Source organism: Mustela erminea, chromosome 2, assembly GCF_009829155.1.
Source record: "Mustela erminea isolate mMusErm1 chromosome 2, mMusErm1.Pri, whole genome shotgun sequence".
NCBI classification, from domain to species: Eukaryota; Metazoa; Chordata; class Mammalia; order Carnivora; family Mustelidae; genus Mustela; species Mustela erminea.
Genome location: NC_045615.1, coordinates 47,780,026 through 47,796,648, shown reverse-complemented (window position 1 = coordinate 47,796,648; position 16,623 = coordinate 47,780,026). Strand labels below are relative to the sequence as shown.

General features: G+C 40.4%; 1 protein-coding gene across 5 annotated transcripts in view; it reads right to left on the bottom strand.

Moving 5' to 3' along the window:
• The window catches only part of HERC3 (HECT and RLD domain containing E3 ubiquitin protein ligase 3), a 122,926-nt gene that overhangs the window by 64,367 nt on the left and 41,936 nt on the right, over window positions 1-16,623 (bottom strand). For 3 of the 5 annotated variants that reach the window (XM_032332864.1, XM_032332865.1, XM_032332866.1), the window contains exon 4: window positions 4,211-4,370. The exons of 1 other annotated variant lie outside the window; for it this stretch is intronic. In XM_032332864.1, coding sequence (XP_032188755.1) covers window positions 4,211-4,370 — 160 coding nt within the window. Of the gene's footprint in view, window positions 1-4,210; window positions 4,371-16,623 lie in introns of those variants that run through there. One more of the 5 variants, XM_032332867.1, reaches the window with a different exon arrangement.

Here is a 16,623-nt window from a genome sequence, read left to right as displayed (position 1 = left end):
TTCCAACCTTGTCATCTCCAGTCGAGGGAAATGTGGAATAAGCTATAAAAGAGAGATCCCTAGGAATGTGGCTGCTGTCTATGTGGTTTTCAAAATGAGGGCAATGCAATGATCCAGCAATCCCACTTCCATGGATACATCTAAAAGAACGGAAAGCAGGGTCCCAAAAAGATATCTGTACACCATGTTCAGAATAGCATTATTCACAGTGCCCAAAAGGTAGAAGCAACTAAAGTGTCCATTAACAGATGAATGGAAAAACAAAATGTGCTGTATTCATACAAGGGAATGTTAAATCAACCCTCAAAAGAACGGAAATTCTGCATATGCTGCAATATGGGTGAAACTCAAGAACATTATGCTAGGTGATATAACCCAGTAACAAAAAGGCAAATACTGGGTGCCTGGGTGGCTCAGTGAGTTAAAGCCTCTGCCTTCGGCTCAGGTCATGATCTCCCAGTCCTGGTCCTGGGATCGAGCCAGCATCAGGCTCTCTGCTCAGCAGGGAGCCTGCTTCCCTTCCTCTCTCTCTGCCTATCTCTCTGCCCACTTGTGAGCTCTGTCTGTCAAATAAATAAATAAAATCTTAAAAAAAAAAAAAGGGCAAATACTTTATGAGTGCACTTATGAAAGATACCCAGAGTAGTCAGATTCATACAAATCAAGTTTGACGCTGCTTGCCAGTGGCTGGGAGAGGAGAAATGGGGAGCTGTTATTTAAGGGGTACCGACTAACTTTTACATGATAAATTTTTGCAATTTCTGGATATTGTTTACACAACTACATAAATAGGCTTAATACTACTGAACTATGCATTTAAAAATGGGTAAGATGCAAAATCCCATGTGATGTGTATTTTACCACAATTTTTTTATCACAATTTCATAGGGTTGGGGAAAAAACAAACAAAAAAAGTCCACGTAACGATGCTCGGTGCTGGCCCACAGACTTGGGCACCTGGGAATATCTCCTGCTCTCTAATGTAATAGCCTGCAAGTTGCCACCATCCTCTTCATTAAGTCTATGCCGTGCGAACAGAAGAGCCAGATGGCCGTCCTCTCGGGAGAGGGGCATCTTAGAAGACAGAGGCCAGTGTGGGAGCAGATTATTTCGAGTGACAAGCAGGTATTACTTTTGTTACTATTTCCTTTTCTCACATACAAAAAGCTTATGAAACAGAACTCACATACAAATTTAGTATCTAATAGAACCCAACTATTTTTTATTGACTCACATGCAGTTGTAGGAAATAATACAGAGAGAGCCCTTTTACACTTTGCCCAGTTTTCCCCAGTGGTGACATTTTCTCAGACTAGAATAATAAGGTCATAACCAGGATACTAACATTAATACAATCTACAAATCTTTTCCACACTTCTCCAGTTTTATTCGTACTCAATTCTGTGTATTAATTTTACCATCTGTGTAGGTTCATGTATCCACCACCACAGTCAAGGTATTGAGCAGCTGAACACCGTAAGGATTCCTCCTGCTAAACTCTTAGACCACTACTCCCCTCCCCTACCCTTAGCCTCCGACAACCACTAATTCACCCACCATTTCTTAAATTCTGTCATTTCAAAAATGTTATATAAATAAAATCATATAGTAGGTGACCTTTTGGGATTGGATTTTTTGCCTGTCTGAATAATTCCCTGGACATTCATTCAAGTTATACAGTTACCAATAGTCTGTAGAACCCAACTCCTTTTTAAAACTGGAAAATGCACTACTGACTAGGGGACCTATGTTTCAGAAATTTCATGCAGTAACAGCCCTTTTTCTCCTGGCCAGTTTTCACTCAAATTCCCCATAATTCTCCCTTTATGGGTTGACTGCTAGCCTTGTCACAAATGTCATAATTGGTTATAGAAAGAAAGCAGGTCAAAAGAACAAGAAACAACAGGGAAACTGTAGCCTTGCGTAGAGAGGAGGGATATGTAAAGAGTGCAAGCATGGGATGTGTTTTACCTATGCATCTCATTCTTCTCTCCTAGCAACATAAGGTACACAATACAACACTCCACTTTCTTATTTTTTTTTTTAAGATTTTATTTATTTATTTAATAGAGATCACAAGTAGGCAGAGAGGCAGGCAGAGAGAGAGAGAGGGAGGAGGAAGCAGGCTCTCCACTTAGCAGAGAGCCCGATGCGGAGCTCGATCACAGGACCCTAGGATCATGACCTGAGCCGAAGGCAGAGGCTTTAACCCACTGAGCCACCCAGGCACCCCCAACACTCCACTTTCTTTCTTTTTTTTTTTTGAAGATTTTATTTATTCATTTGACTGACAGAGATCACAAGTAGGCAGAGAAGCAGGCAGAGAGAGAGGAAGGGAAGCAGGCCCTCTGCTGAGCAGAGAGCCCGATGCGGGACTCGATCCCAGGACCCTGAGATCATGACCTGAGCCGAAGGGGATGGCTTAACCCACTGAGCCACCCAGGCGCCCAACACTCCACTTTCAATTGAAGAAATCAGAGCTTAGACAAGTTAAAAGAATTTGCCCAAGGTCACTCACCTAATTAATAATAGTACCAGTATTAGAGTGTGAGGGCAGTTTGACTTCAAAGCTATGTTCCTTTCTACAAGACTAGAGTATGAATTAAGAAATTTATGTCAATTAAGTTATAACATAAAATTATACACAGACCAAAGCCTCAAAAGTCATCCATAATTTAGACATGGCTATTGAAAATTAAACTGCTACTATAACACAGGCTACTTCGTTTTTAGAAATGAAATGCCATTAAAAATCTCTAAATCTCTGGTCATCAACAAGTGAAATATTTTTGTCATTTACACTATAAATCTTTTCCTTAATATTTACATAATTTCATTAAAATATATACAGTACCCTTTTTTTTTCTTATTGCCACTCTCTTTCTCTCTTCCCCAACATTCAACTAATTTTTGGAAAAATGAATCCAAGATATTACCTGTTCTAAGTCAGGAAATGAGTCAAATCACGCTTACCTCCATGTTCCTCTTTTCCTTAAAACAACTTTTGATGAAAGTGACAAAAATCTAAGAAGGGCAGAAAAGGAAGAGGAAGAAGAGTATTTTGTCCTTTAAAGGGGACAATAATTGGGCTGGGGTGGAGAGGCCACTTATTACACAGCCTTGTAACAAACAATAAATGTGCTGGACACCCTTAACAATGGTGATGCAAAAATGCATAATCCAGGTCTCATCATCAAAAGTTCCCAGCTTTGTATGACAAACAGTCATTAAATAAACAGTTACAGAGATGTGCAAGTATGACAGTAGGGGTGTGCTCTATGTTGGTCATCTAAAAGAACAGGAATAAAGTGACGGAAATAAGCGAGTGGCCTCTCTGATCACCAAGAACCCTCCGCAAACTGAGACTCCATCCCCTAAGGAGAGCATCTGGAAGTAACTTCAGTGTTTCAAATATTTACTTAGTGGTGAAGTGCCTGTTGGATACTTTATTAAATCACCTAATATCTGGAAATAAAGTAAATATTTAAAAGTCTTAAAACCACTGTATTAGGGGCACCTGGGTGGCTCAGTGGGTTAAGCCTCTGCCTTCAGCTCAGGTCATGGTCGCAGGGTCCTGGGATTGAGCCCCACATTGGGCTCTCTGTTCAGTAGGGAACCTGCTTCCTTCTCTCTGTCTGCCTGCCTCTCTACCTACTTGTGATCTCTGTCAAATAAATAAATAAAATCTTTTAAAAAAAAAACACTGTATTAGTATTTTTGTATAAAAAATAATTTTGTACATTTGGTATTTTAGCTGTTCGTAATGCTCATGATGGCTAATATTAGAAAATGGGTCAACCTTTTGATTTGAGTTCAGAGTCCTTAATTGAGTGATTGATTTAGGTCTATAATTTTAAGTTAAAGGTTAGTAAGTGCCGCAGGAGAAAAGATGCTTTTTTTATTCAAGCATTTACTGAATTCCAAACACTATGCTAACAACTAGGTTACTGGAATAAATAAAGTACAATTCCTGAACAACTCACATTTTTTTAACTGGAGACAGACACTTTTATAAATAATTAGTTTTTGTGACAAGTGCTATAAAGTATAAGGCACAGGAGTGGCACCAAAAACACAATAACAACAACAAAAAAACAGCAATTAAAGAGAGAAAGCAGAAGGAAAGCAGAGTCTCACAAAGCAACAGCAGGAAAGAGTATTTATAAAACTGACTTCTGGAAACTCAAATTCCTGTCTGTGACCTTCTTACCTGGGCACTGCCACCGAGTCTTCAGTCGTCATGAGTCCTAGTTGACCGTCACTCCCTGCGCCCCAAGAAAACAGTTGGCCCCGGTCACTGAGGGCCAGACTGTGAGACTCGCCACATGCCACATGGACAATGTGCTGATCTGCCAAAGCTCCAATTTGCTCTGAAAGAGACCAAACCAAGGAGGAAGATATAGAGCCTAGAAACAGGAATCACACAAGATTTTCTTACACAGCATTATCCTTCTAGGCAGTTTTGTTTTTCAGAAAGAACCACTAAATCTGAGTATTTATAGAGATGATAAATTTCATACATTTCTACAAGTTATCAGTTCAGATCCCTGCTCCACTGGGTAACATATACGCCTGTAGCAGCACATACATCTCAGATGTTCTGCCATGGGACTGGTGCTTCTCTCCAGGGAGAAGCCTGAAGGTTTACTATTTGGAGATACTGAACCAGAGAGGCCTGGAGGTGAGTGAGAATGAGGCATATTACTTAAAGTAGTGGGACTGAGTGAAATTCTGCCCAGGAACAATAAGACTCATTTCCCAGAGCCCTCCCTCCCTAATCCAGAAAATACCTTTTTCCCCAACATTCCAGAACACAGCCTCATACATACCGAGCAGAGAAAACAGAAAATTTCTCTAAGAAAAAAGCCCAAAAGAGAATATCCACAGATACTGACATCTGTAGATCCTCCAAGGAAATGTCCAGCTTCCTCTGAGTTAACAAGCTTTGCCCTCACACAGCTCCACTCACGTCTTAGAACCACACTCTTAAAAATAAAGCTTTGGCAAGGTTAATTACATATGAGGAAGATGTTAACATGAAAGAAAAAGAGAAAAAAAAACAGAATATGAACTCAGAAGATAAGGATCATGCTGGGAGCAGAAAAAAAAATTAAGTTGTTAAAGAAATAGAAGATAAAGACCATTCAAACATTTGAGGAACAAAATCGCCTTAGAAAATGAAAATATGGCAGCACAAATTAAAGACAAAACCCCTTCAAAAGCAGAATGGGAAATAAGTACTGAAGAAATTCCCACAACTATATGATCAACTAATCTTCAACAAAACAGGAAAGCATATCCAATAGAAAAAGACAGTGTTCAACAAATGGTCTTGGGAAAACTGTACAGCAACAAGCAAAAGAATAAAACTGGACCATTTCCTTACACCAAAAACAAAAATAAATTCAAAATGGAAGAAAGGCTTAAATGTGAGACTGGAAACCACCAAAATCTTAGAGGAGAACACAGGCAGCAGCCACTTTGAACTTGGCCAGAGCAACTTCTTATTAGACATGTCTCTAAGGGCAAAGGAAACAAAAGCAAAAATGAACTATTGGGACTTCATCAAAATAAAAATTATCTGCACGGGGTGCCTGGGTGGCTCAGTGGGTTAAGCCTCTGCCTTCGGTTCAGGTCATGATCTCAGGGTCCTCAGATGGAGCCCCGTATCAGGCTCTCTGCTCGTCGGGGAGCCTGCTTCCCCCTCTTTCTCTCTCTGCCTGCCTCTCTGCCTATTTGTGATCTCAATCTCTCCTCTGACAAATAAATAAATAAAATATATTTTTTTTAAAAACCGTCTACACAATGAAGGAAATAACAAAACTAAAAGGCCGTCTATAAGAACGGGAGAAGATACTTGTAAGGGACATAGCTGACAAGGGGTTAGTATCCAAAATCTATAAAGGACTTATCAAACTCAACACCCCAAAACCAAATAATCCAGTTAAGAAATGGACAGAAGACGTGAATAGATATTTTTCCAAAGAAGACAACCAGATGGCTAAGAGACACATGAAAAGATGCTCAACATCACTCATCATCAGGGAAATACAAATCAAAACCACGATGAGATACCACCTCCCACCTGTCAGAATGGCTAAAATTAACAACACAGGAAACAACAGGTGTTGGTGAAAATGCTGAGAAAGGGGAACCCTATTGCACTGTTGGTGGGAATGGAAACTGGTGCAGCCAACTCTGGAAAACGGTATGGAGTTTCCTCAAAAAGTTAAAAAGAGAGCTACCCTATTATCCAGCAATTGTACTAATAGGTATTTACCCAAAGGATACAAAAATATAGATTCGAAGGGTTACATGCACCCTGATGTTTATCAACATCATTAACATTATCATCAACATCAACAACATTATCAACAATACCCAAACTTTGGAGAAATGGCCATCAACTGATAAATGGATAAAGAATAAGTGGTATACACATACAATGGAGTATTACTCAGCCTTCAAAAAAAAAAATGAAATCTTGCCATTTGCAATGATATGGATAAAACTAGAGTGTATAATTCTAAGTGAAGTCAGTCAGTCAGAGAAAGACAAATACCATGTAATCTCACTCATATGTGGAATTTAAGAAAGAAAACAGATGAAGATATGGAAAGGGGGAGAAAAGGAGAAGGGGAAAAAACCGTAAGAGACTTAACAACAGACAACTGAGGGTTGATGGAGGGACATGGGTGGGGAATGGATATTAAAGAGGGCACTAGTTGTGATGAGCCCTGGGTGTTATATGTAAGTGATGAATCACTAGTTCTATTCCAGAAACCAATATTGCACTTTATGTTAACTAATTAAAATTTAAATTAAAAGACAAAGAATTGAAGAAATTTTCCAAGAAATAGAACAAAAACGCAAAGAGCAAAACAGAGAGGGTTAAAAAAAAAAAAAAAAGAAATGAGGGGTTTATTTCAAAAGGTCCCATAATGGAAAAATAAGAACTCCATAAAGAAAATGGGGAAAACACAAGGTAAAACATTTCAAAGAAGAAACACTAGAAAAGTTCTCAGTAGGACTTAAATTTCACATTGAAAGGACCTATAAAGGACTCGGAATAATGACTGATGAAAGACCTACTTCAGAAGACTTCATTCTGAAATTCTAGAACACCAAAAAAGACTCTTATAAGCTTCTAGAAAGGAAAACAGTTTATACACAACAGAACAGGAATCAGAATGACATTAGATTTCTCAGAAGCAATACTGAAAACTAGAAGATAATGGAGCAATGCCTTCACAGTTCTGAAGGAAAATGACTTCCAACAGAGAATTCTATACCTAACTAACCATGAATCAAATGTGAGGAGAGAGGGAAAAAAAAATAATTTTCAGGCATGTAAAGCTCTCAAAATATTTTACCTCCAAAGCTGCCTCTTTCAGAAAGTTACCATAAGATAATGCCTCCTAAACAAAGGAAGATTCAGGATCCAAGAAACAGAAATCTTACATAAGAAGAGGTGAAGAACATTTCCAAAACAGCTATTATGTAGCAAGTCCATGAGAGGCAAAGTTGAAGGAATGTCTCCAAGGTGAAAAGTGAAATACAATCCGATGAGTTTTATATTGTTATGACTTTTACAATTCTGTCAGAAAATACAGAAGTTACAGTGCAAAAGAAAAAAAAAAGATACTTAACTCCAGAAAACAAATAAGATGTTTTATAGGAAATAAAAGCAATCATTGAACACAGAACCAAAATAACCAAATAAATATAATTTGCATAATCAAAAATTTAGTTGATTTTAAGCAATCAATTATTGGCAAAAGGATGAGTATCTAAGGGTGAGGAAGAGGAAAAAGTAGGCGGAGAATATAAAGGAATGCTAAACTTCCCCAGCATCTCTACACTATGTCCAATATTGAAAAAAAATCAATAAACAGCATTATAAGCATGTCATTTAGAAAAGGTAAATATTAAAAGAAAGAGCTAAAATTGTTGACAGAAATGGTCTCTGCTACGGAGACTGCAGGGGAGGCAGTGAGCTTCTGTTTGACCTAAAGATAGCTGGTATAAATTTATTACTTGGAAACAAACAAAAAAAATGTTTAATTAAGCAACCAAAAATATGCTCATGTCTGAGAAATCTCCTAAAGATGCTCTAACTCCTATAGTTCCCATTGCCCTACTTCTTTAACCTCTACTCACTATTGGGCCCTACAACCCAACTCAGCTTTGCCTCCCACACTAGGAACAGTCCTGTCTTTGGAAGAAGGTAAGAAACTCCTACCTCGGGTGATTCAGACTCTACTTCTCTGATCAAATATCCACCTTGTACCACAGTTCCAGGATTTGGGCAGCTTTTACGGCCTCCTGGGCCTGGGTACCTGGCCTGACACGTGAGCCATGACTGAGGCCTGTCCCCTAATACCTGACTTCCTATGCCAACCATTAGCCTTTCCTGCCTGGATGTTAACATTCAGCCTGACGTGATACTAGTAAGTTTCCCCACTGTCTGGCAGGACACTCTACCTGATCTGCCACTATTTTCTTGCCTCAAAATCTATCAGTACCATTCCTTTTGATCTTGTTTACCACAGCTCAACAGCCTCAAAAAGGGCATGTCTCGATTCCAAGTACCATTTACTCCTGATCTGGTCAAACCTAAGACAAATCAGTTCCCGCCCCACCACGTATTAGCCATCCAAACAGATATCCAGCCCCCGCTGCCACAACAAGACCTGCGGCCCCAAAGGCAACATTCCATCAGGGAAAGATGCGTGAAGAATCAAACCGGTGACTGCACCAAGTGCAACTTGTTTTGCTTCTTCTAGCCAGAAAATTAAGCTCACCAGATTCAGACTGGGGATCTGTTACAGTGAAATCATAATCCCTCTTGTAGAACCCACTCCCTAGGTCAGGCCAATGTGGGAATGAAGGCTTCATCCACGATTCTCCCTAAACACCCCCCTGCTCCAGTGGGAAGTCACGCTCAGACTACAGTGCACATTTTCACACACAGTCTCTCTGGTTCATTCTGTCAAGACTCTATGCTATATTTTGCAGATCATGACAGAATCTCAACCCACACATTAAAATAATTAAACACACTGAAGAAATATTTGGCATTTTTTGAGGATAAAAAGTATATTTTCTCTCTGATCCTCTCATAGCAACCCTTTCAAGTCTTTAACAGTCTTTAGCTATGTTCTCAACTTGGAACGCGCCAAGATAATCGGGCAGACGGGAGCAAATACGGGGTGCTGCTTAGAGCAAGTCAGCAGGTCAGGTGGGCTTACATTATTATGATGATTTCTACTTGACTTCTGAACCCACCGAATTTTTAATGTATTTTTGGGTTAACAGTGAATTGGGCATTGAACCACCAAAGGACGGTAACATTGAAGGATGGTACGAGCCTAGAGGGTAGATGTATGGTGCCAACACTTAATCTTGCAACAACCCTGTGAGGCAGGGTTGTAATAAGCCCCATCTCAGAAGACATATGTAATTTGGCCAAGATTCACAACTAATGAGTGGAGGAACTAGAACTGGATCCCAGGTCCTTCTGACTTCAGAACCCATTGTACCTACTAGGCTGTATTATATTCTGTCATGGAAGAAGATTAGACAGTTATGAAACTGGTAAAAGTTAACAGTGAAGTGATTAGCCTACATAGGAAAAATGGGAAATGGACACTTTCTCCTCATTGTTCAGATGAGAAATACAGTCAGTAGTTTGCAGTTTGGACGGAAAGCAAGGAGAATATACAAAATTAGTGCTCCATATTTGCTCCTAAATTTTTAACTAATAAAACAATAATAAATTAAAGATTTTTATTTATTTATTTGACAGAGAGAGATCACAAGTCGGCAGAGAGGCAGGCAGAGAGAGAGGAGGAAGCAGGCTCCCTGCTGAGCAGAGAGCCCGACGCGGGACTCGATCCCAGGACCCTGAGATCATGACCTGAGCCGAAGGCAGCAGCTTAACCCACTGAGCCACCCAGGTGCCCCAAAACAATAATAAATTAAATGTCAGCAGTTTGTATGGCAAAAGGGATTAAACTAAAAAAAAAAGGGGGGGGAGGATTAAACTCTCATTACTCAAATGTCTCTTTTCTGAGTTTCCCCAAACTGTTTACCCAAAGATTGCACTTTTAAGAGTAGAAAACAAAAGCAGGGCCATCCTGTGAGAAATGTTGTGCTTTGCCCTGCCATCCTGTGGATTTTGAGTCCTCACATTCACCCAACCCCCCGTTCCTGTTTCCCACTGAACTCGCCCTAGTGCCCACCCTGCCTCTCTCTGCTACATTTGCTATCCCCTGGTAGTGTCCCCCAGCACTACCAACCCATTCTGAGGGGTGCAACTGACTTTCACTGAAGCTCTGGGATGAGGGAAATAAACACTAGCTCAGCAAACCACTCAAAATAAAACATCATCCAAATTCTCCTCCAGATCCCCAAAAAAGAATTTCCTAGATTCTCCTCCCGGAGTCCCCTGTCTTCCTGTAACATGACTAGGCTCTCTCTCCATTGTTTGCTTCTCTATCTGTCTTGTCCTAAGCCATATTCTAACTACTTTCATAATTATTCTCATCTAAACATTTGGGAGACGGAGAGTCTGGGCTATGTTCAGTGGAATCTCAACTCTGTAATACAGCTCACACTTTAAAGTGATTTCCTACACCCCCAATAAAAGAGATCTCTCCACAACAGGAATTATGTCCTGTTTCTGAGCCAAGACACTCAAACCAGAGTCAGTTTTTCAAAAACAAATTTTTTTATTCATTGTACAGTAAAACTGATCTTTTATTATGTACAAGCCTATGATTTTAGACATATGTCACAAAGAAAATATGGAACAGTTCTATCACTCAAAAAAAAAAGTCCCTTGGTCACACACTCTCCTCATCCCTAGCTCCTGGCAACCACGAATCTGTTTTCTAGCGCTATAGTTTTGTATTTTCAATACTGCCACATAATGGAATCCTATAGTTTCTAACCTTTCAAGACTGGATTCTTTCACTAAATGTAATGCCTGGAAGACTCATCCGATATATTTGGACTTTTGATCTACATGCCAGCGCAGGAATGAGCGGGGAGAGGCAAAGGCAGAGGGAGAAGCAGGCTCCTGCTTAGCAGGGAGTCCGTCACAGGGCTCAATCCCAGAACTCTGAGATCATGATCTGAGCTGATGGCAGATGCTTAACCAACTGAGCCACTCCCGTGCCCCTTTCCTGGGTTTTCATATGCTCTTATTTATATTTTCTGGAAAATGTTGACAGCTGTGTTGTAGTTTTCAAAGCTTCTGCATTGCCATTCACATGTGTGCCCTGTGTGCACCACAAAGAGGCCCGTCTGGAATGTGAGTGGTGGTCTGTGTTTAGTTCAGTTCTTAGAGTCATTTACATGCTAAGTAGGATAAGATCCGCATATAAATAGCTCAGGGATGAGCCCAGCAGTTCACAGATGACTATATGCAGTTGCTTTCCGAAGGTCCTCCTTCCCTGAAGTCTGTGAAATCAGCCCAACATGTTCAGGTTTCCTGGGGCTCCTTTGCTGCTCTCTAGCCTATATACTGAACTTCCACAGCTGTGCCTGCCTCTGGGCCAAATGGCCGGAGGACCGGAGGTGGGACATGGGAAACTACATGGCAATCCAGTGAAACTGGAAACCCAGAGCCAGAATTTTAAAATAACATTTTTTTTCTGTACATGTGGGCCTTTTTGTTTTGTTTTTGTTTGTTTTATATTTTAGTTAATCAGGAAAAGTCCACAACTTGGTTAAATTAAAAAAAAAAAAACAAACCCAAAGGCACATCTCTCCCACAAATGCTCCAACTAAAATTATATTTAACCTTCCTCTACAGTGAAGTGCTGGATTCCTGGAGACAGGCAGCATCTCTGAGTGGCTGATACTCCATTTAAATTATCCAGGAATATCAAATGTTTATTTGCTTAATCCTATGTATGACTGTCCCAAGTTCAAACAACCATTAAACCAAATCTTTGCAACTGAAGAATGAGAAAAAAAGATCAGGTATAATAGAGTTCAGAGTAGTATTTCTCAGTTCAGAGACAGGTGATTTTACCTTGGGCTTTAGCGTTCATATACAACCCCCTCCGCCAAAACAATGACTACAATGATGACGATGATGATGATGAAACCACTTACACACTCTGAAGAATGCTTCTGAGAATATTTTCTTCTCAAAGCCATAAATTTCAAATTACCATGTATGCTTTCAGATGCAATAAACCAGATACACTAAGGCGCCTGGAACATATGGAGGCCTGTCGCAGGCAATGGGAGGGAAGAAGACTGTGTTCGTGAGTCACCGGCACTACCACCAGTCAGAATAAGATTAGCTGCAGTGACTCAGTTATTTTCAGGAACTCAGAACTGTCAATCATGGCATAATCTGATGCTTTAAAAGGATTTTAATAGAGGGGCATGGCTCTGGTTCAAGATGGCCAGGTAGGAAGACCGTGAACTCACTTCCTGCACAGAACACACCAAAGCCACACCTATTTATAGAGCAATTCCTTCTGAAGAAGAACCAAGGGCTGACTCAACAGCTTCAGCACATCAGAAGATAGACCACACAGAGAACAGCAAGAAAGAGAGGAAACAGTAACAAAGGGAACCACCACCCCAACACTGTGAACTGCAGTGGGGACAGATAGTCCCCAAATAGAGGGACCGTGGGCAGATTTGTCTACCGTGGGGCACAGGAAAAAGCCTCGGTTTAAAAGACCAACTAGGACATAAAAGATCCAGCTCTAGAACTGCACCAAATGGTGGGAGAACTGCTGGAACTCTCTCTCCAGGTCTGAGGGACAGGAGAGCCCCGTGGTTTACATTCCTCTTCCACCTTGAAAGCATGGATGAGAACAAGGTCCAGGCACCCTGAGTAGCCTAATGCCTCAGCGAGGCCCAGACCCCTAACCCACACCAGCCCCAGCCATCCCACTAAGGTGGCCCCAGCATACAACACCATGAGACCCCTGATCAGAGCTCATTATAGCTCCAGCCAGTGCACCAAGGGAACACAGGCACAAAGTACCTTAGGACACCCCAGGCCTGCACCAGTTTGGCCTCAGATGACTAAGGTTCCCCTGATGCACATTGCTCCAACATCCTGGCTTTGGCTAGCTTTGGCTCTGGCCACCCCACACCCACCACATGGAACACCCCAGAACCCCGGGTCATGCCTGCCTCTGTTCCAGCTGCCCTACCAGGGCACCCTCTGCATGGAATGACTCAGGAGCCCACAGCCCATACCCTACCTTGTCTCCAGTCACCCTACCAGGATGTCCCCTGTATAGAGTGCCCTGGAACATCCTGGGCCACATCAACCTTGGCTCCATTTGCCCCACCTCCTATGCCCCCTATTCTGGGCACCCCAGAATCCCCCAGCTTATACCCACTTCAGCTTTAGCAAGTCCTGCCAAGGCAACTTCTATACAGAGAGACAAAGGACAACACAATCACACCCAATTCAGCTCTGACCACCCCACTAGGGCAGCCTCAGCACAGAGTGCCCTTGGTCTGCAAGCCCATGCCACCCACAGTTTCAGCGGACAAGCAAAGTCACCAGGCACACACAGTCTACACAGGGCTGACCATACACAAGGCTATTCCTTCAAGTTCAGAAGTAGCTGTTCTGCCTAACCCATACAAACAAACACAAAAATCAAGCAAAATGAGGAGACAGAGGAATATGCTCCAAATGAAAGAACAAGACAAAAACCTTAGACAAAGAACAAAATGGAGATAAGCAACATGCCTGATAAAGAGTTTAAAGTAATGGTCATAAAGATGCTCACCGGACTGGAGAGGAAAATGTAAGAACTCACTGAGAACGTCAACAAAGAGATAAAAAATATAAAAAAGAATGAATAAGAGCTGAAGAATACAATAACTGAAATGAAAAGTACACTAAAGGGAATCAACAGATGAGCAGAGAGAGAAGAGAGCAGTGACCTGGAAGACAGAGAAATCAAAAGCATCCAAGTGGAACAACAACAGAAAGTATTTTTAAAAACTGAGGAGGAGTGGGGGGGTGGGGGGCGTGTTCCTGGCTGGCTCAGTGGGTATCTCAATTATGGGGTTGTGAGTTTGAACCCCACACTGGGTGGAGAATTTACTTTTTAATGAAGCTGAAGTTCTATGAACACACTATTTGTTCATTAGAACAACTCCTCTGATACTATCATTACCTGCAGGGAAAATAAAGTAATGAAAACCATCACCAATAACCAAGTTTTGTCTCTCTATATTCATATACAATTAAACTGTTACTTTAAAAAAATAATAAATGTGGATAGGTTAAAGAAGAATTTAAAAAATACATGGAAACAATGAAAATGAAGATACAAATCCCAAAATCTTTGGGATGCTCTCGAAATAACTCTAAGAGGGAAATTTACAGCAATGCAGGACTACCTCAAGAAACAAGAAAAATCACAAATAAATAATGTAACGCTACACCTAAAACAACTAGAAAAAGAAGAATAAACAAAACCCGAGGGCATGAGAAAGAAGAAAAATAATAAAGATAAGAGGGGTGCCTGGGTGGCTCATTGGGAAAGCCTCTGCCTTCGGCTTGGGTCATGATCCCAGAGTCCTGGGATCGAGCCCCACATTGGGCTCTCTGCTCGGCAGGGAGCCTGCTTCCTCCTCTCTCTCTCTGCCTGCTTCTCTGCCTACTTGTGATCTCTGTCTGTCAAATAAATAAATAAAATCTTAAAAAAAATAAATAAAGATAAGAGCAGAAATATAGGAAATAGAGACCAAAAAAAAAAAAAAAAAAAAAAACCAACCCACAAAAAACAAACAAACAAAAAACAGAAAAGATCAATGAAATCAAGAAGTGGTTCTTTAAAAAGATAAAGATACACCTTTTGCCCAACTCATCAAGAAAAGAAAAGAGAAAGAGAGAGGACTCAACTAAATAAAATCAGTAAAAAAAAAAAAAAAAAGAGACATTACAGATACACAAAACATTATATGAGACTACTATGAAACATATGTATCAAGAAATTGGACAGCCTAGAACAGATGAATTCCTAGAAACACACAATCTTCCAAAACCAAACCAGGAAGAAATAGAAAATCTGAATATACTAACTGCTGGCAACAAAAGCTGTCTGGCAATCAAAAGACTCCCCCAAAACCAAAGTCCAAGAATAGATGGATTCACAGGTGAATTCCACCAAACATTTAAAGAGTTAATGCCTATTCTCAATCTATCCAAAAAACAAAAGGGGGAGGAAAGCTCCCAAACTCATTCTAAGGGGCCAGCATCACCCTGATACCAAAACCATATGGATACTACAAAAGAAAACTACAAGACAATATCCCTGATAAAAAAGATGCAAAAATCCTCAACAAAACATTAGCAAACTGCATTCAACAACATATTTAAAAGGATCATTCATTTCAATCAAGTAGGATTTATTCCAGGGATACAACGATGCTTCAATATGCATACATCAATCAGTGTGATACACCACATCAACAAAGTGAGGGATAAAAATCACATGATCATGGGGGCGCTTGGGTGGCTCTGTCAGTTAAGTATCTGCCTTTCCTCAGGTCATGATCTCAGGGCCCTAGGCTGAAGCACCCGTCGGTGTTCAGTGAGGAGCCTGCTTCTCCCTCTCCCTCTGCATGCGGTTCCCCCTACTTGTGCTCTGTCAAATAAATGAATAAAATCTTTTTAAAGAATCAAATGATCATCTCAATAGATGCAGAAAATGCATTTGACAAAATTCAACATCTGTTCATGATAAAAACTCTCAACAGATGTTGAATTTTGTCAAATGCAAAATTCATTTTGTCAAATGCAAATGTTTCCAGGGCACATACCTCAACATCATAAAGGCCATATATGAAAAAACCACAGCCAACATACTCAATGGTGAAAAACTGAGAGCTTTTCCTCTAAGATCAGAAACAAGACAAGGATGTCAACTCTTGCCATTTTTATTCAACATAGTACTAGCAGTCCTAGCCACAGCAATCAGACACACACACAAAAAATAAAAGACATCCAAATTGGTAAGGAGTTAAACTATCACTACTTACAGATAACATGATACTAATACATAGAAAACCCTAAAGACTCCCCTTGAAGGAATATATAAATTCAGTAGAGCTGTGGGATATAAAATTAATACACAGAAATTGGCCACATTTCTATACACTAAAACAAAGATAGCAAAAAGAGAAATTAAAACAATTCCATTTAAAATTACATGAAAAATAGGGCACCTGGGTGGCTCAGTGGGTTAAAGCCTCTGCCTTCAGCTCAGGTCATGGTCCCAGGGTCCTGGGATCAAGCCCCGCATCGGGCTCTCTGCTCAGCGGGGAGCCTGCTTCTCCCTCTCTCTCTGCCTGACTCTCTGCCTACTTGTGATCTCTCTCTGTCAAATAAATAAATAAAATCTTTTAAAAAAATTACATGAAAAATAATAAAACATCTAAGAATAAATTTAACCAAGGAAGGAAAAGACCTATCTTCTGAAAACTATAAAATAATGATGAAAGAAATTGAAAATGACACAAACAACTGGGAATATATACCATGTTTATGAACTGGAAGAATACTGTTAAAATGTCCATACTACACAAAGCAATCTACAGTTTTGATGGAATTCCTATCAA